This window comes from Pseudorasbora parva, chromosome 25, assembly GCF_024679245.1.
Source record: "Pseudorasbora parva isolate DD20220531a chromosome 25, ASM2467924v1, whole genome shotgun sequence".
NCBI classification, from domain to species: domain Eukaryota; kingdom Metazoa; phylum Chordata; class Actinopteri; order Cypriniformes; family Gobionidae; genus Pseudorasbora; species Pseudorasbora parva.
Window position 1 is genome coordinate 22035146 of NC_090196.1, and position 20353 is coordinate 22055498.

Consider the following 20353-nt stretch of genomic DNA (forward strand, 5'->3'; position numbering starts at 1 on the left):
GAAAAAAAATTGTACTGCTGATGAAACCACTATTGCTTTACAAATGTATTTGCTTCACAAATTGCTGTTTTTTATTCCATATTTAGGATTTGGAGAGACTCAACAAAGAGCTGGTTACATTCAAAGTGTCATCGGTCTGCAGACCTGGAGAGGAACGTTTACAGAATGTTCTAAAAGAACAAGAGTTTCAACAACTTCAACAGAGACTCTTTGTGGTAGAATCTCTTTTTATTTGTTAATCATAAACAGTGATAGCAGGATGTTTTTAAATGTTATATTTTTTAGGAAACAGAACTTAACAAAAAACTGAGAAATGAAACCGCCACAGAGAGGGCAGAGAAGCAGGTAAGCTCAGAAAATTCTGGAACTTTTTGTGTCCTATTTACAGTTTTTTACAATCACTAGGACATATTTCTCAATACTTGGGTCACTTTTACAAAACTCTTTTTGAGTTCACTACTGCTGCTGGCTGGAATGACAAGGATGCCGCGGGCAATATGCACGCACGTGTTGCGCGTTGTCACAGCGACATAAACAAATTTACGCACACAGGAAGACGAATGTTAGGGTAAAAATTTAAATTCATTTGAATCACAAAAACAAATCACTGCATCAAGGTTTGGGCTGGTAAACCCTATTTTATGGGGACAAAATGTCCCCACAAAGATGGCAATATCCGAAATCCTTGTCCTTGTGGGGACATTTTTTGGTCCCCATGAGGAAAACATAAATCATACTAAGTGATGTTTTTTGAAAATGTAAAAATACAGAATGTTTCCTGTAATGGGTAGGTTTAGTGGTAGGGGCAGTGTAGGGGGATAAAATATACAGTTTATACAGCATAAAAACCATTACGCCAATGGAAAGTTCCCGTAAAACATGGAAACACAACATGTGTGTGTGTGTGTGTGTGTGTGTGTGCGTGTGTGCGCGTGCGTGCGTGCATGTGTGTGTGTGCCCTTTTTTATATTACATAAAGATAGTAAATCCTGAGATTACCTACATTGTGGGGACCAGCCAGCGGTCCCCACTTTTCAAAAGGCTGATAAATCATACAGGATCAGTTTTTTTGAGAAAGTAAAAGTGCAGAATGTTTCCTGTGATGGGTAGGTTTAGGGGCAGGGACAGTGTAGGGGGATAGAAAATACGGTTTGTACAGTATAAAAACCATTACGCCTATGGAGAGGCCCTATAGTAAACCCTATGTTATGGTGACAAAATATCTCCACAAAGATAGCAATATCTGAAATCCTTGTCCATTTTTTTATCCTCATGAGGAAAATGGCTTATAAATCATACTGAATGATGTTTTTTGAAAAAGTGCTGAAAGTTTTCTGTGTTGGGCAGGTTTAGGGGATAGAATATACATTTTGTACTGTATTAAATCATTATGTCTGTGGAAAGTCCTTTTAAAACATCAAAACCTAACGTGTGTGTGTGTGTGTCAGGAGGTATTGAGATCCCTCCACCACAATCAGAGATTGCTGCAGACACAGACGGAAGCTCTGAGCCGAGCAGAACAGGAGCTCCGCACACTCCGTGAGGAATATCAGGTCGGGCTTCCCAAATCTCAACTTCACCTGCAGCATCACATTCTGCTTAATAACACAATTTTAGTTTTTGGGTTTTTTTTTTTTTTTTTTTTTACAAATTATTGTTTGTTTTCCTATAGACACCTACATTTTCCATACTGTTTGCTGTGTACATCTAAAAGGAATAGGAAATTATTATTAACATTAATAAAATAAATTAAATGAATTAATTAATTAAAATACAATTAACTGTATCCAGTAAATAAACACATTTAGTATAATATATATAATTTTTTTTTTTGTGAAAAATGCAAAATCTGTTTAATTCATTTGAATTTAATTACAATGAAAATCTTAATAAGGTGTAAATATTAAGAAGTAAACAATGTCACCTAGTACTCGTAAAGTTGATTGAGTAAACTGAAAATCACTTTTGCACATTTACAACACAAAAAGTGCAACTCAATAATAGTAAGTGTGTTTAATGACCGTTTACAGCCTCCTTCTCTTTTATTCCCTCCATTCCTCTATTTAATTCACTTAGTCATTCACTGATTAAAACCATTATTAACATGACAAAAGCCAACTGATTTGTATTGGCCTCTCCATCTGTTTAGAATTTTCTGTCCAGGTTAAATAAACACATAAAAATTTATTATTGCATTAAAAATTTTCTGGGTGATTAATTTCATTGCAGATCCTTAAAACAGAACATGGATTGAACCAAGAGAGGACTAAAGAAAAAGATGACAGCTTTGCTCGGCTGAGAGATGAATACCAACATTCTAAGCTCACTTGGGAAGAAGAGGTGAAAATCATTCTAAAAAAAAAATATTAACATTTTTTTTTGTTGTTGTAAAATGTAAATTTAAATATTTTTTTGTATTATTAAAATGTGTAAAAAATGGAATTAAATTTAAAAAAAAATTATATATATATATATATATATATCGTTTTTCTCACAGATTTTGCAATTGCAATTGTCAACGGAGGCAGATCGAGAAGAGCTGATAGTGGTAAAACAGGCATATAATCAGATTCAGGAAGAGCACAAACCGCTGTCTGTGTCTGCAGTTCATAACGTCACAGACCTTCATAACTCCGAGGTGGGATGATTACATATAAATTCAGAATTTATATTATTTAATAACCATGGAGGCATTTGAAAATTGAATTATAATCTGACTGTGATATTTTATTACAGATTGCCCTAAAAGATCAAGAAAATACTCTTGATACAACATCTAACGAGATTAACCTTGTGAAGGTGAGCAGTCTCCATAAAGATCTTGAGGACAGTCTTATTAGTCCTCATGATAACCATGAACCAACAAGTCAACCTGATAAAGACGTTCTAGGTAAGAAAGAATGCAAAGTTGTCTTCTCCAGCCAAGCTTGGCGCCGCTATAACTAATATTTTTAAACAGAATGATGTGAAGTGCAGGGAGGTGGTTACTAGAGACTCTTTATCAAGAAAGCTTACCTGTACTTCTCATTTTTCTCTCATAATGATGCATGCATTTAATTTCCTCACACAGATCAAAGTATTGAGTCTCAGAAGGCTAGAAAAGATGTCCACTCTCATAACGACAAGGAACTTGACATTTTCATGAAGGTAGATGAAATAGCACCTGTAATCTCACCATCAGTTTCAATTGATGGGTCTGATAACATCTCAAGACCTGAGTACGTTCATCTCAAGACGAGTCAACCGTCAAAGTTGTGTGATGAAACAAAAACAGGTGTCAGTGAAAGTGAGCCAGTCTGCAACGCAGTTGATAAAGGATGCCCTTCAAACCAAGCCCAAAGTGACACAGACGGTCATCTCGCTGAGCTATCAGGGACTGAAACCAGGTCTGTTTATGCCGTAGACGGCGACCCTTTGGCTTTGGAACCGAAAGATAGACCACTGGAGCAGAATCTGTGTATTTCTAAAGTGACTGAATCCCAGACATCAGATAAACACATGGACAGCCAGGGATATGCTACATCTCGGTCCAAAGAATTCAAAGACCACCAGACTGTCGTACCTGAATTTCTCAACAGTGTTTCACAAAAGGAAAGTCAAACAACTGCAGAGAGACTTTCAGGAGAAAAAACTGCAAATTCAAATACACAAGAAACAGTTGTCTTTTACGACAAACCGGACTTTACAGAAGGTTTTATTGCCACCCAGCCAAGTTCATACCACAGAACTGTCTTTGAGGAGCCTGCAACCAGTAGTGCAAGTGCCACAACATCTTTAGATACACACCTTGAGTCCAAAGATCGGTTCTCACCATCTGAATTGATCTGTGAACCTTTGCAAAGCCGGGTTTCCCAAGCTGATCACTCGACTGAAACTAGCCTCTACAATGTGGTCAGTGAAGTGGAATCTAAACAGTTGCCTCTTGTTGATAAGACCACTTCAGCGACTGCTGTTGACACAGTGGAGGTCATATCAGAAAATAATGATCAAAAAGATGATGGTACTCTTTCAAAACCATTGAAAGCTCAACATATTGAGCTGGGTGTTTCTCCTGAAGAAGCCAAGATCACAAACTCAGACCAAGATCCTTCCTCTCCTAGGTCTACAACAGCAAATGACCAATCAGATGTTGACCAGAAGAGCATTTCAATGGTAGATACTTCGAACAATTCTGAAAATAGAGTATTTGCGTCGTCCTTTGCATGGGACACATTTATGAAAGGGAAAAAGAAGCCACATCTAACACTCTCAAGAACTGAGCTGTGGTCCTCTGGATTTCATGAGCTTGTTTCTCCATTTTGTGCTCCCCTTTTTATGAAGGAGAAATTGGCAAAAAGAGGCATGTCTTGTAATGTTAATAGAGTTTGCTTAATAATAAGAATCAATATCTGACCACAATACATTTAAAATTAAAATACTATTTTCACAGCCATAATAAAGACTCCTGACGGATTGGAAATTCCAAGCAATTGCCCCCACCAAATGAACAAGGAGAGTCAAGGAGAGTGGAATGCAATCAAGCAGTCTTTTTCTGAAATGCTAACAGAGAAAGTAAGTTAACAAACACAGGAAAATAAAGAATCTAGCGAGTTGACGCTGTAACACACAGTGCCTAAAGACATCTTCCATTCCCAGATATATTTCAGCAGGGTGAAATGGCAGCATTTTTCTCAATTAAATGTTGATAGAAAACAGCAAGACTAAAGTCTCTGAGTATAAATCACAGAAATGCAGCCCAACTCCAAAGGGAACTAAAATGCTAATATGGAATAAACCAGAGATCGTTTTGCAGTCTGTTGTTTTCAGTAACATGCTTATATCTGGTTTCAACTATGATTAATGCTGGACTACTCAAAATAAATCGTTCAAAATGGATGGAAGCGGAGTTTTGCCTCTAAGAATTATCATTGGATTCAAAAGCAAAATAAAGTTTAAAAAATACTACAGAACAGTACAGAAATACTACTTTTTTAACCATTTAAATTGATTGATTTATTTAATTTTGAAAAGACAAGTGTGTTTGTTTTTCTTGTTTTTTGTTTTGTGGGTTTAACTTTTCATTGCTATTAATACTTCCATCAGAATTACATCAAGGTAGAGTGTCATGGCACTTTTATGACCCACTATATTTTCCCGCAGGACAATCAAGTTCTTATCTCCTACAGCTCGACTCTGAGTGGCAGTCCAGTCTCTTCTTCTGTGGGTAATGGGCTGCGACGAGACTGCACTCCTACAGTTCCTCCTCCCAAACTCCAGAGCCTGGAGAAACTGAACCGGCCTATGGCATCTAGTTCTGAAGGAAAAGAGGAACGGAAACAATCTGACATAATGGCCCAAATTGCAAAAATCGAGGAATTTATGTCATCTGAAGGTTTAACGCCTCAAAAAAGACGCAAAATTGATTGATATGCATTAGAAAGGCATACATGGGTAATGTTGTTATTTTACTCAAATGTGTTTGCTTAGATATATTTCTTACTCTCCATCTGAGCAAATACATTAAATAGGATATTTGTGTTAATTGTTAATATATTTCCAAATAATTTAACTGAATAAATGTTCATTATTTCAAGCAGTTTTGTTTTCTTTCAGACTTTGTTAAGTAAATGGTTCAGGTGTTTGCATCAGTTGCATCATGTTAACCTGTCGTTAAACAAGGTAAGTGTTACACATAAAACCTGTTAATTACGCTGCACAAGCTAATTAACACTCATTATTCCCATGCTCATTCCTCAGAGGGCATTTAATGACCAAACATTGCTAATTTACATTTGGTACACAAACTGTGGCCAACTATAACTTGTGATAATTAAAATACACAAGTAAGAAGAATCAATTAGCACATATCAAGCCAAATTAACAAATGCAAATGAGTCTCCCATTAAGTTTATGTCCTTGGTAAATAGGCTGTGGGGACCGTGTGGACACATGTTAGGGCAATAAGATGGCAAAATATAATGTGTTGCATATGACGACACTGGTCACAATGAAAGTGGATACATTGGTTGATCTCCATGAGGTTTTTTAAGTTTTTAAAAGTTACTTTTTCTATAAACAAACAAGTATTTTAGTATTTTATTTTACCACATTAAACTGGTTTATTCTATAATGCTACATATACTAGCCCATTCAGTAATATTTAATAAGCTATATTTTAGGAAAATAAGCCAGATGAGTTTCCATCTCAAATTAAGCACATTAAAGAGCCTCACAAAAACAGTCCACCTAGTACTAAAATCATCCAGCAGAAAGCAAATGCGCACCTCTTGATGAAAGCACAAGGTCCCGCTGAGGTTCACCTTAATACACTTACTCATTATTAATATGTCAAAATGTTAATGTCCTCGTAAAGAAATCTTATGCATTTCAGCCAATGTGCCAGCAGTACTGACCCTTATCCTTAGAGGGAGTGCGCAATATGGAGAGCGTAATTTTAATACACACACTGGATTATGAAGTGGCAGTCCTTTGAAACAGTCAATTACACTTGAGCGCGGGAGGGCCTTAATGTTAATTACTAGTCGGTTTTATATAGTGTGTAAATACAGAGCCTGCTGACATTCACATTCCATCACCATGTCCTGACTGCCACAGCAAATTAGCCTGACCCGTCTGTATGCGGACTGCTAGGCCGCTGCATGTTCATTTAACTTTAGAATAACATTCAGCGCAAACAAGCTCACTTCTGTTTATAGGGGTTGCTGTTGCTACATGCTTAGGCCATTATGCTTTGCTTAATTTCTGCACCTTGATCTAGAAATGATATAGAGTTCAATCATATACCGGGTCCAGTACCTCTTAATAATCTTTCATTTTTAAACATTCCATTAACATGTTTTTAGTACTCTTAAGGAATACAAATTTGGCAAAAAAAAATCTATTCCATTGCCAAATGATGAGAGAATTTCAATATTTAAATTTATACCAATTCATTCTAAGGGCGTGTAGCCTTAAATTTTTACGCAAAATTATCTTAGGTGTTAATTCGAATTTAAAGACATTAAACTGAATATTAATATGAAAAACATGTCACAGTCAACATAAGAAAAACAAGTCAGTAACTACACTGATTTAAGTATCACAGTTTTACGGTGCATATGTTTAAATTAAATAAAAAGAACCAACTGATTAGAATCATTTCGGGAATGAAACTAGTTATGTTATATTTCACTAAAAAGAACGGATTCAGAAGTTGGCATACACTGGTTGTGTTTATGTTTTCGATTCATTAAAAAGAAACAGCTCTTAAAGGGTTAGTTCACCCAAAAAGGAAATTGATGTTATTAATGACTCGTTCCACACCCGTAAGACCTCCGTTCATCTTCAGAACACAGTTTAAGATATTTTATATTTAGTCCGAGAGCGTATATAAGTTTATGCACACTTTACTGTCCATGTCCAGAAAGGGAATAAAAACATCATCAGAGTAGTCCATATGTGACATCAGTTAGTTCATTCGAATCTCTTGAAGCATTGAAAATACATTTTGGTCCAAAAATAACAAAAACTATGACTTTATTCAGCATTGTCTTCTCTTCCGTGTTTGTTTTCAAACCTCAAATAAAGATTCAAACGGTTATGAATCAGCGGATTGATTCATGATTCGGATCGCCAGTGTCACGTGATTTCAGCAGTTTAACAGTTTGACACGTGATCCGAATCATGAATACATATATAATATCTTAAACTGTGTTCTGAAGATGAACGGAGGTCTTACGAGTGTGGAACGACATTAGGGTGAGTCATTAATAACATGAACTAACCCTTTAAGAATCCTTTATTTGGGAATCGGAGTACACTGGTTGTGCTGTATGATTTTGATTCACCAAAATGAACCACAGGAAGGAATGAGTAATTGGTTCGGGAATCTGACTAAAATGGTTGCAATATATTTGTTTAATTCACTTAAAAGGAGTCATTAATTCAGGACAATAGTTCAGGAGTCATCCTTTGATAATTATAATCACTCATTCAAATTGTCCTGCCACAATTTCCTCTTTCTAGAGGAATTACATTAGGGTTTTTTAAGCCCTATAGGTGACAAATTACATTAACATCATTTTGCAAGACCAAGACCTTTCTTTTAAAAAAAGGCATTGCAGTCTTGTTCTCCCTCTATAGCTGTGAATCACCTACACTCTGGCCTTCTCATTTTACCTCACAAGATAATCCCCGCCTGGCCACTACTGTCAAAGGTCAGCAGAGTTTAAAGTTCATCATCCACATCATTTATATGGCCTTAAATTAGCCCAAACCCAAAGTTCTGACTGTTCCTGTCTCTTTCAACCAGTTGTTAATCTTCTCGTCGTAATACGAATCCAGAGAGAAATAGGAATGCTCAGCGGACGGCTGTTTTGATTGAATTATACCCCTCAAGGACCACCATGGCAGGCCCATACGCTTTTAATTCTGAAGAGATGAGAAGCGATCACATGGGTACACGGTACTCCCCATACGTGGAGTATGTTATCCCCACCTATATATCTGTTCAGCCGGCAATGTGCACATTTTAAAGGATGAGCCATTTCGGCTGTGATGGGTGGGGGGCGATCAGGAGCCCTATCTTAACCCACATGCCGTCCTGCATTAGCCATGTCCCTATTGAGGTGTCAGCCCATAAGTCTTACTCAGTGGGATGTCACAGCCAGATGATGGAGAGCGCTTCTTCACTCCAGGGAATCTTGTAAAACTTGCATGCCCCCAGCCTTTACTCCCAGTCCGGCCTCCTCCTCGACACGGCCTCCCCTTGTGCTAAATCAGAACTAGTGAATGACACACTGAGATCCATTAAGCAACAAATGTATTTAGTTACTAACTTTTAAAGGGTATTGCAAGGGTCTTCCTGGTTGAAGTACTACACTAAAAGTTATTAGGTTGTAAAGTTTATCAGTTTTATTTACTCGCATTCAAGTTAGTAGGTGTATTGGGTTAAACTAAAAAGAAAGATTTTAGACTAGAATCACAATTATTTATAAAAATGACTTTTTTTTAATTTGATTTCAATGAAATGAATGGACTATATTTTAGTTTGATAATGTTTTTATTTAATGCTATGTATTTAGGGGATTTTATGGTACTAAGTTATATATAAAGAGCATGGCCCTAAAAAGGAAATTTCTAACTTAAACTGTCGTTTCCACTTTATGAAATTCATCTCCCATTAATTTCCAGTGCAGTCATTTTTGATCGCGAGTACAAGTGTGACTATTTTTTCAGGACTATTTAACCTTTTTGACTCATGTCCATGATTTTGTGTGTGTGTGTTTACATAATAGCAGGTGCCAAAACCTTTGCCAAGTTTTGTACCATTATAAAGTTAAAAAACAAAATGTATTCCGAAGAGCACCCGAACGTTAGTATTATTTGATATACAAACTTTAAAATTGGGAATTAAGTTTGATAGGTCAGATTTTTTCATGTTTTTGATCAAAACTACAGTAATATTGAGACATATCATTACAATTTAAAATAACTGCTTTCTATTTTAATATATTTTAAAAATGTAATTTATTCCTGTGATGACAAAGCTGAATTTTCAGTTTTTTCTTCAGTCACATGATCCTTTAAAGTTTAAAGATTTAGCATTTATTTGTCAACATTTAATGGCTTAAAGCTTTAGGCTTTTTTTTTCCAGACTCATTTTGCTTTTGATATTTTAAGTGGCATAGTGTTTCTGTAACCCACAGAGAAAATAGATACGGATACCTCCCCCTCAGTAAGGGTTCAATGATGTGCACCATTACGTTCAGTCAGCGACCCATAACTGCTCCTCAGTGATGAGCTAAGCTTCTCAATTGCTCTCTCTCTCTCTCTCTCTCTCTCTCTCTCTCTCTCTCTCTCTCTCTCTCTCTCTCTCTCTCTCTCTCTCTCTCTCTCTCTCTCTCTCTCTCTCTCTCTCTCTCTCTCTCTCTCTGTCATATACTTATAAGACATGAATGGCATATCAGCCTTTCATTTTTCATAGCCATTTTTATAGTTATAATAAGGCATTTTTATAGTTAAGATGGTGCAGCATATGAAATTATGTTAATTTGTGTTCCGATAGTTATCAACTTTGGGTGGTAAGTGGTTATAATCTAGGGAACAACCCTGAGACATTGTCGATTGCCTATTAGTTCATTAGGCGTCATTTTTACATGGACCTCATATTTGTCTGAGCTCATTGTTTATGTTTGCGTGGCAGCTCCTTTGTCAAATAATAAGAACCGATTTGTTCCCAAAGAAAGCTTTTTTGGCATTTGGCATTCCATGGATCTTGTTTACTTTTCTAATAACCAAACTCCCCCTCAAAGACAAAAAAAGGCATAGACGCAAAAGCACTCCTTCATATATGTTTTTTAACTCCGTGATTTTAGCACAATATAATCTGTAAATCAGTGTGTCAGATTTTCAGCGGGAAATAGAGATGTGTATTTATCCCCTACTGCTAGATTAATGACCACTGGTGCAACCTTACGACCTGTCAGATTACAGGAAAAATGAGCTCAGAGGTCATTAGATTCAGATCAGTTCCATTCTGCCTTATTGGTGCCACTGGCTCCAATTTTAGATAATTCCTGAAACAAAATCGGAAGCCACAAGTGGACTTTCTTTTTTTGGTTATCACCCATATTACATTTACAAATATATTTTACGACTTCCTCGAATCCAGACTGTGTTTCTGGACTGCAGTGAGGACGTTCACCTTTCACATGCTCTTTAACTAAAAGTAAACAGTTGATGCTTCATTCAGGCTATAGACTTTTAATAAAGTGTATTCATCCAAATTTGTTTTGTTGGAGGTAATGGCTAATGAGCTCTAACGCAAGCGTCAGAAACACGTTACTGTTGCATCATTAATTATCAAATGAGGAATGCGCAGGCCTTTTCATCTTAATCTAGAAACCAAGGGCCACAGCACAGCAGGAATTCAGATGATTTAGCTGGCTTTGACTTAATCAGTCTTAGAAGCATTAGAATGGCAGTGCACAATGATGGATCACTTTCTGGTCCCTGAGGAGTGTTTATATAGTGTGCTTTCACTGACTTGCTCACCCTGCTGACCGGCTAAGAAAAAACGGATATGTTGGTTAGATTTGAGGGGTTTCTTATGGAAGTCCGTTTCTGCCTCAGAGTAAAAAAAAACTAAAAGGTAATTGTGCTATTCATTTTAAATTAGGGAATAGTCACATTGTGCGATAAAAAGCTACAGCTGTGAGATAGTCATAATTTCCAAATATAAATCTACTACTGTAAGTTATAAAGTTGCAATTCTGAGAAATTAAGTCACAATTGCAAGATTTTAAGTAGCAAATAAGAAAGTCGCAAATGAGTGTGAGCCACAATTGTGAGATCTAAAGACAATTTTCAGATGATTAGTGGCAATTGCAAGATTAAGAATCACAATTCTGAGAAAAGTAGCAATTATGAAAAAGTCGCAATCTATTCAAGTGAAGTCACACTTGTGAGATATAAAGACACAATTTTGAGATAAAAAGTGCCAATTTCGTGATTAAAAAATGCAATTATGATGATAATTGAAAGATATATGTCACAACTACAAAATATATTGTCAAATTGTGTTGTTAAGTTTTAACTGATCACAATTGTCAGATCAAAATACACAATCTTGAGATATAAAGCCACAATTGTCACAACTTCAAGATATATTGTCAAATTGTTAAAAAGGTCGCAATTCTGAGAAAAGTCGCAACTCTGAGATATTCATACCTGCAGGATGTCAAATTGCTCTGTTTATTGAGCTATAAAGTCGCAATTGAAAAAAGTCACAATTGTGAGTCACAACTGCATGATATAATGTCAAATTGTAAGTAATAAAGTCGCAATTCCGAGATTAAAAAAAAATGAGAAGAAACGCATTTAAATCGACATACAAAGTTGCAATTGCCCGTCAAGAGAGTGCAATTGTGAGAGAGAAAAAACTGCGGTTTTGTTTTTATTTACTCAGCATTTTGTATTTTAGTTGTTTTTTATTATGATTGCCACAACAAAGCAATGTCAGGAAAAAACTCATTTAAATCATCTTTAGCAAATGGTTTAAATCATTTACATTATTAATAGCAGTCATCACAAAAATATCTGAAGAACTGCTAAGCTTGTAACACATTATCTGTTGTTAAAAAATATTGTTGTTTTTATTGCTAATTGGAGTGCAAGTCTTCAGCAAAATGATAACATTGAAAACAGTCTTCCCTGCGGAAAGCCCCTTATCCTGACCAGCCCATGAACCCGTACGCAGTCAGAGACATCTCTCTTCAAGTAACTGTACTCTTGTAAGTTTGTTGCCAAATGATCTGGCATGAAAGGATTTGCTAGCGTCTTCATGCCAAACTAGCATTTTTAATTGCTGAACCATAAAAATGGTCTTATGTGTTGTGGACTTCAAGATACAGAACAGAATGTCTCCTCAAATAATGCTTAGACAGTAGCACGTAGTCCACGGCATGCCTTACCACTAAAAACAACCAGTACACAAACAAGCTAAGGAACGATATTACTATCTAGCTGAGTCATGGATCCAAAAACATCACAACGGTGACCACAAGCTAAACAAGATCCTGTATCTGCACCCACAACAACCTTGTTTCCTTGGTGCGCTTGTGAATTTTATCAAACCAATCCATCCTCAGCATTTATTATTTCAAGATCTGATCCCTTTTCTGCAACAACGTTGACTTGTTGCTCAGTTCAGCGCTCATGATCTGGCTCAAGATAAGCACTTCATAGTGATTTGTAGATGTGGTATTCGATTCCTACTAAACTGATGCCGTGGCGCTCAAACATAGAGATACTATCTTTGAAGAAACGTCCCGACATAATTTCTCCTCTCTCCTGGAGCCCCGCCAGCCTCTGTAAAGTTTTCTCTCCCCATAAACTTAAGTGGAGACTGAAAAATTTCATCTCCAGAGATTGATAGTGTGTGCTTAGGATATAGACCTCTCAGCTTTTATTAAACAAGGAGCCCTTTCTCCATAAGTGTTCCATTGTGTGCTATTTGTAGAGCGAAAGCCTTCACGATGTCTCCCATCCAAAACTATCACCCTGCGTTTAGAACAATAGTATGTATAGCACATAATGTATAAGAGCAATATATAACAACGCTTTGACAGGATGATGTGTAAGTCAGAGGGGTTCATGCATTTGTTAAAACCCCTCAGAGTTCTAATGAAATCAAATGTTTGATGTTTTTCTTTTCTCTTTCCACATGTTCAAGGTTGTTCCAGCGTGAGCATACCAAAAATAATTAATTAATGGCCTTGCAGCTGGCGGTACCACTCTGTCTGATACCCTCTCTGTGTTTAGGTAACATTGGACGCTTTCCCGTATCTGTTTAAATGCTGAATTTCTCTACGTTTGGGTTTTTAAAAGGCAAGCCAGTGTGTTTTAAATACCTCAGCGGATCTCAGACGATTCTCAGCCTTTCCCTTATCGGCAGTTCACCACAAATCCACAACAAATTGCAGGATATTTTAATAGCATATTCTAATGCCTCAGGCCTTGTGTAACACCAACAACCCAGCTAACAGGAAACATTCTCGGAACGTTCTGGCAAGGTTATCTCATAGTTATGAACAAATGTTCTTCCAGTAACGTTAATAGTCATTGTCAGTTATCTGGTCTTCATTGATGTTATCAAAATGTTTGCAATGTTTCTGTTGATATGAAAAATCTTGCATATAACTTAATGGAAACGTTAGGAAAACGCTCTTAGGATAGATTTTTTATTAGCATCTCAAACATACCGATTTACTAACAGCTTACGCCAGCGCAAAACCTCTTTTGCCGTTAAAAAACGAATGTCAGGACTTACTAAAGACATGCAGTAAAAGATTAGCATTGAAAAGGTGTGGTTATTTTTGTGGCTGACCTTATTGCATATGCATTTGTGGGAGTTTCCCTTTAAGATGCTAAATTTATGGGAGGAGAGTATTTAAAAGAATCATTTGGGTTTGCGGTCGTCAGTTTACTGGTGTTTGCCATTATTTACTGCCAAAAAAAGCACGTCTTAAACCAGAAGCTAACTTGTAGATTGCATTGGTCATTTTGGAAATGATCCGGCTGCATCTGAGTGTAATTTGCGCATTGTCAATTGGTCACGCGCATAACTTTTCCATTCCCATTGGCACTTTTTTGGAATTGCGCTCTCACACTAATTTGTTTAGTCAATTTGGCCCCTAGTGTCTAGCTGCAGTTCAATGCCACTTTTCTGTTTATGTCGATTAGCCCAGAAAATGATTTGGATTTTCCCTCAATTAAAAGAAAAATGTAGTTCTTCGCAGGTCATGTCACGTGGTGGCCATTTTGAAAATATAATAAAGATTATTGGAATGTTCCGACTTCAAAATTTCATATTCAGAGGTTTTAAAACGATACATTTTACAATCTTATTGTTTTGAAAGCTTTTACATCAATTTATTGGATAAATAAAATCAGCTGAGATGAACTTCTGGCTATCCAAAATCAGTGTAATTTAATGTAAATGGTGCATATGGTCTTGTCCCGTGTTAAAACATAATATCTTGCGGCCATACTTTAAATTTTTTAATGATTTGAACCCTTTTAAAATTATTTTTAACTGCTTAACCCAGTGTACTTCCACTGAAACTTTATTTTCTGTGATAATCTGCCACAAATAGAGTTGTATTGAACCCGGGACTCTTTGAGCCACCTGTGCTTTTGGTACTTTGCACGTGTCATTTGGGTTAGCTGACCGCACTGTTGTGAATGGTATCAGCAGATAAAGGCCATGGGAGTGACGGAGGCCTTTTTTTTTTGCCACCAGACAAAAACGCTCTTCATTTCCCCCCTCAATATCAGTGACTTTACTATCCTCCCTGTCTGCTTTGGACACACTATGTGTATCAAAAGGAATTTACATCGGACACAATGACCAATCTCTTTGATCCTGAGAATATTTGTGAGTGTGTGAGAGAGAGAAAAACATTATGAACAGTGGGGCATTGTTTTGAAGCAGACAAGGGAAAATTCACGTCCAAAGATGTAACGTTGCATTTCGCCGAAGCCTCCTGCTGATAAGGACGACGATGATTCATTTCAGCACACATCTGTGGCTAACAGAGCTTTTATTTATTTGACAAAGATAGCGTGTTCTGTGTCAGCGTTGACATCCGTTACATTGGTCGTCCATGGTCTTCGGACCTGTCCGTTTCATTACTTATGACTTTAATCACAAGTCTTCTCATGTTTACAATAAATCGCCGCTTCAAGTGGAATCTGTTAGCTCAAGACTCCACAAGCATACTCAAACTTTGGTGTCCTTTGTCATGGGTGAGCAGTAACATTTCTCATTTCCTTTAAATGCTCTCCGAGGACTACAAGAGAGATTCATCAAACGAGTGGAAATCATCTGGGGCTATCAATTAGTCTGCTGTACAAATGAAGTCGGTAGAGGTTCTACCTTGAAGTCAGATCTCTTTGATGCAATAGCGAGCTTTGGAAAAACAAAATATTTTCAGGGTCACTTGGACCGCTGTGTTTTTCTTGAGCCTGTGGAGCAGTTGGGTAAAAGTCGGCTAGGTTTTATTTTAAGATAATTTGTTGTTTGTTAAGTGGAAAAATGCACTTGAATGGCCTGGGGAGCCATTCTTTTTCTTCGCTGTTGTTTCAGAAATGCGGCATTAGACATCTACAGAATTTCTCCGACCCCTCGTGGGAGCACAGACAAACCTATGCTCATTTTTTTCGCAGCAGAAATAGCAAAGAGTGGGTGTTGTGTGTGTGAACAAGGAGTTCAACAAAGAAGATGGAGGTGAGACCTGGTGCTAACAAAAACTCATTATTTTCTCAGTATAGTGCTGCATTCAGCCTAATTGGAAGCCAAACATTTTTACATTTTTCATCTAGCTTGTGTGTCACTCAGGTATTCTCTCACCATTTACGTTTCAACAACATGTTAGTGCCAAGAACACAGCCAAATCGAGTACAGAAAGATTAATGCAGTAAAAGTATTTTACTACAGTAATAGTACAAGTATGTCCTAGGCACACAGTCAGCTAGACTTGAGCTCAGTTTAAGCTGCCACCGGATCAGACCAATTCACATATAAATTGGTTAATGCGATCTTTGCGATCCGATTGAAAAGCATCGGTCTGAAAGCATAATTCGCTCACAAATGGCTATTGAATTCTGACACGAGCCTTGATTGCTTTACTTCAGAATAATGAGGGGTGATGTATTTTTATGAAATGTTGTGTAAAAGATGTGATTTAGAATTTAGGGAAGAAATTTACCTGTTTTGCTAAATCAATTCTAATGTTGAACACAAAAATGTGTGTGTATATATATATATATATATATATATATATATATATATATATATATATATATATATATATATATATATAGTGTGTGTGTATGTATGTGTGTGTGTATATATATATATATATATATATATATATATATATATATATATATATATATACTGTAAAAATAATATGATCAATGTTATGACAACATATGCTTTTACATTGCTTTAACTCATCAAAACAAGTTAAGTGTTTTTCAACTTTGTTATACAAGATTCAATTTAAGTTGAAATTACTTAAATATCAAAGTTGATTGTACTTAAAAATTTAAGGCTTAGATAGATAGATAGATAGATAGATAGATAGATAGATAGATAGATAGATAGATAGATAGATAGATAGATAGATAGATAGATAGATAGATAGATAGATAGATAGATAGATCGATCGATCGATCGATCGATCGATCGATCACAAGTCATTTGGATGGATGAGTACTAGATTGGTAACTTCCATCTACCCTTTACTTTGGATCTCTGCCTCTTGGTGCTGCTGCTAAAGAGCTAGTTTAATCCAAGCCGTTATTCCAAAGCGCTTCAGCTTGATGACAAGATAAAGGACTCTGACACAGTGACTTCTGCTGACATGACAGACTTTTTCTTTTCCTCTCTCTCCTCTTCCCTAAGTTGAAGAGTTGAATCCTGGGTCAGCAGCTTTCAGCGGAACGCCAGACTACAATTCCAGATGGTGAAGTAGGACCAGATCTCAGCTCATCAATTTAATGAGAACTGCCTCTGCTTAGCCACGTCCTGCTCCTTGGCCAGTGCTTCCGGCTACGCCAAGGCCTAAATGTTTGACAAATAAAGACAGATCTCGGTTAATTGTTTAAGGGATGGCCTTCGTGTACGAAAGTGGCAGCGTAATGCGATGCACATCCAGCAGTTTCCGTGACCTTTTGATAGCTTCTGAGATCATAGTGAGTGAATATCACCTTTTCAGACTTGTTTAAAGACACTTAGGATTAATAAAATGGGGAAGGCTGGAGTAGAGGAAGTGATTGTTTATATTTAATGAAACAATTCATTGATTCTGTGATAGCCTAAATGATTACTTTAAGTGATATTTTCTGTTCCTCACAGTGTAAAATGTATAGCAACAATGATCTCTTAGATTTGCAATATGGTGTTTTTTGGTAATGTTTGTGTGTAACTTACTATGAAAGCAAAACGACAAGACAAGAAGCAAAAAAGACAAACGTTAAAGTCTTCATACATCAAAACAAAAGAAACTTTCAAGGACGCTAACAACCGCCCCCGTGATAACTCAAACCAGCCAACATTTTCACCAAGGAATCAAATATTTCTGTAAAGTGAACAACAGCCTCAAAAACAGACAACTAAGACTATATTTAACTTTTTTTCCCCTCCACATGTCATCACAATTAATTTTTAATACAAATAGCTACAGAAATTCACATTGATCAATTTAATCTAATTGCAGCAGGAGGTCAACATCTTTCAATTTATTCACTTCATTCTAAAGCATAATATCTTATTATATTCAATTCAAAATGAAGAAATCGAATCATGATATAGGCTATTATCCCAATTATTTTTGTTGAACCTATTGAATCGGTTTAATAGCACTGATGATGATTCATTGACTGATATGATGGCTGTTCACAAGTCAGCAATTCAGTGATTCAATAAACCGGAGGTAACAAGTTGAACTGGTCATGTCAGACTCAAAGAATCGGAAGTTTGATCCTCAAAACTCGAGTGTGAGGAGGATTTCATCGAAAAGTAAGTTACTAAATGCTCAAACCTCTATCCTCTGTTCTATCTGTCTCTAGGATCGCTCACTAAATATTTCAATGTTTTTGAGCCGTATAAAATGATATAACTATATAAATATGGGCCATCTTAGGCTATACAAAATGAGCTATAACAGGGCTACATAATGATGCTTAAATAGATAGGTCTAATTTGAAGGTGCATACACTTTTACTGAAATAATACAGTATTAAGTCATCAACATTGTCAGATAACTTAAAGCTGCAGTAAGTTTTGCCTCTTTGTCGCCATCTTTGTTTGAAACTGGCAATTGCAGTTATTTGCGGAATTATCTTCACTTGGGTTTTGCACCGTCAAGGCTCCTCAGCGCGGATTAATCTAAAGTTTTTAGGAGTATGTGTGGCTGTCAGCCACTGCACTGGTGTGGATACTGCACTTCAGAATTACAGATTCTGTGTTGGAAGTAGCTATAACCAAAATGAGAAATGTCATCTGAACAAGTAAGCTGGCACTTTTGTTCTGACCAACTGAGGAAAAAAAAGCAAGGCTATAAATCATGCTACCAGAACTGAATCTAACGATCGCGTAGCTAATATCACATCAAACCATGCAAATTATTATTATTGTTATACTTTGTTTTCAAATTGTTAATGTTAAAAACATCAGAACTGCGTGATTATGTGTATTTAGTGTATAGCCTTTATGAATTTCCAGTTGATCACTGATGATTGTCATTTGGACCTTACAATCCGCCATCAAAATGATACATGTAATTATTCCAGCTGCTTTGAGTATATGCTATAAATGATCCACCACCTGCAGCATCCTCATATACCATAGCAGGACTCCATACAGACTTATGGCGCCATGCTCAAATTTCCCGCGGAAAGCTACCGCTTAAATTATAACGCATTATTATAAAAGCTTACCATTATGAAACAGGCTACAGTTTTGAACATGAACTATGTTTAAACTAGTTATATATTTGCTCATAAATTGATTTTGGATCATTTTTAACCAAAAAAAAAAAAAAAAAAAAAAAAGTTACGGGCTGCAGCTTTAATTTCTTGTTCTTACACTCTAAAAAATGCTGGGTTTAAAATAACCCAACTTGGGTTTAAAATGGACAAACCCAGAAATTGGGTTGTTTGAATGGGTCCATTCACTATGTTCAAACAAGCCAATCTCTGGGTTTGTCCATTTTCACCCCAACTTGGGTTGTTTTTAACCCAGCATTTTTTAGAGTATAGGTTCACTGATTGCCAATATTGTACAATAATTAGCAATCCATAATTGTCACACTCATTCATATGATGTTATGTTGTTTCATCTTGGCCCATAAAAGTGTCTGGATGCCGGGGGGGTGTTGTCACGCCATATTTTTCGAACCACTGTGGAACTGAAATCTTCGTCATTGTCTATTACTGTTATTGCAAGTATTCTGCAAATGGTTATAAATGTCCATGGGCTCTGGTTAAAAGTTAAAGCTAAGGATTGAATAAGTGCTAACAATATAATACAGGATTCGTTTGTTTACACATCTCCAACCTGATGGTATGAGGACTTCCAGATGAGGTCCATTTCAGGCTGGAGATGTGGACTTCAGTAGTATTACTCTTCTCCAGACAGTGAGCCAGAGGTTAAGCAGGAACTCAGCCCTTGCTGAGGGAGTGTGTGTAGGGGTGTGTGTAAGTCCTCTCTTCCTCACGGCAGATTGTGTGTGCAGTGTTATAATTGACTCCCCTCCTCATGTCTTCATCGCGACATCACGTATTTTTCATCGGCCTTTCACCGTCTCATTCACTTGATGGTCGCAAATTGTGAGACAAAACATTGGGACATTAGTCTCCATGCACTTGAGTTTTGCCTGCGTGGATTTTTTTAATGGAAAACGCTGCTTTCCATAACAGCTAACGGATTAAATGTAAAACGTGAAAAGTCGAAGAAACTTAATTTTAAAAAAAGAACGTTAGTCATTCCGTTTTTAATTTGACTGTTAAATTTTTTAACAGTTGATATGAACGTGAGCACCTGCAGATGAGTCTTTCATTCGATGATAAGAAACTCGTTTTATCTAAACAAAATTCGTCCTGCACTTAAACAGTTCATATGGATCATAACGATTTTTTTCTTTCTGGCTAGCAATTGGTTGAAACATCATGAAGCAAGAAGTTTTATTTAATTATTTAATGCTTTCGGTTTATAGCCTACAGGATTTTAGAAACATAAGCTTAGGCTAATAAATAGGAAAGTGGAAGAATAAGTTCATTATTTAAGTATTCAAATAAACAAACA

General features: G+C 36.5%; 1 protein-coding gene across 4 annotated transcripts in view; it reads left to right on the plus strand.

Moving 5' to 3' along the window:
- The window catches only part of LOC137064405 (coiled-coil domain-containing protein 73-like), a 29135-nt gene that overhangs the window by 7332 nt on the left and 1450 nt on the right, over positions 1-20353 (plus strand). For 3 of the 4 annotated variants that reach the window (XR_010901541.1, XR_010901540.1, XR_010901542.1), the window contains 10 exons: positions 87-215; positions 286-345; positions 1449-1553; positions 2230-2340; positions 2498-2638; positions 2737-2890; positions 3071-4339; positions 4430-4551; positions 5140-5430; positions 5593-5658. Coding sequence is in view for 1 of the 4 variants with exons in the window: in XM_067435730.1 (XP_067291831.1) it covers positions 87-215; positions 286-345; positions 1449-1553; positions 2230-2340; positions 2498-2638; positions 2737-2890; positions 3071-4339; positions 4430-4551; positions 5140-5406 (2358 nt within the window). In the remaining 3 variants the exon portion in view is untranslated. The other variant, XM_067435730.1, reaches the window with a different exon arrangement.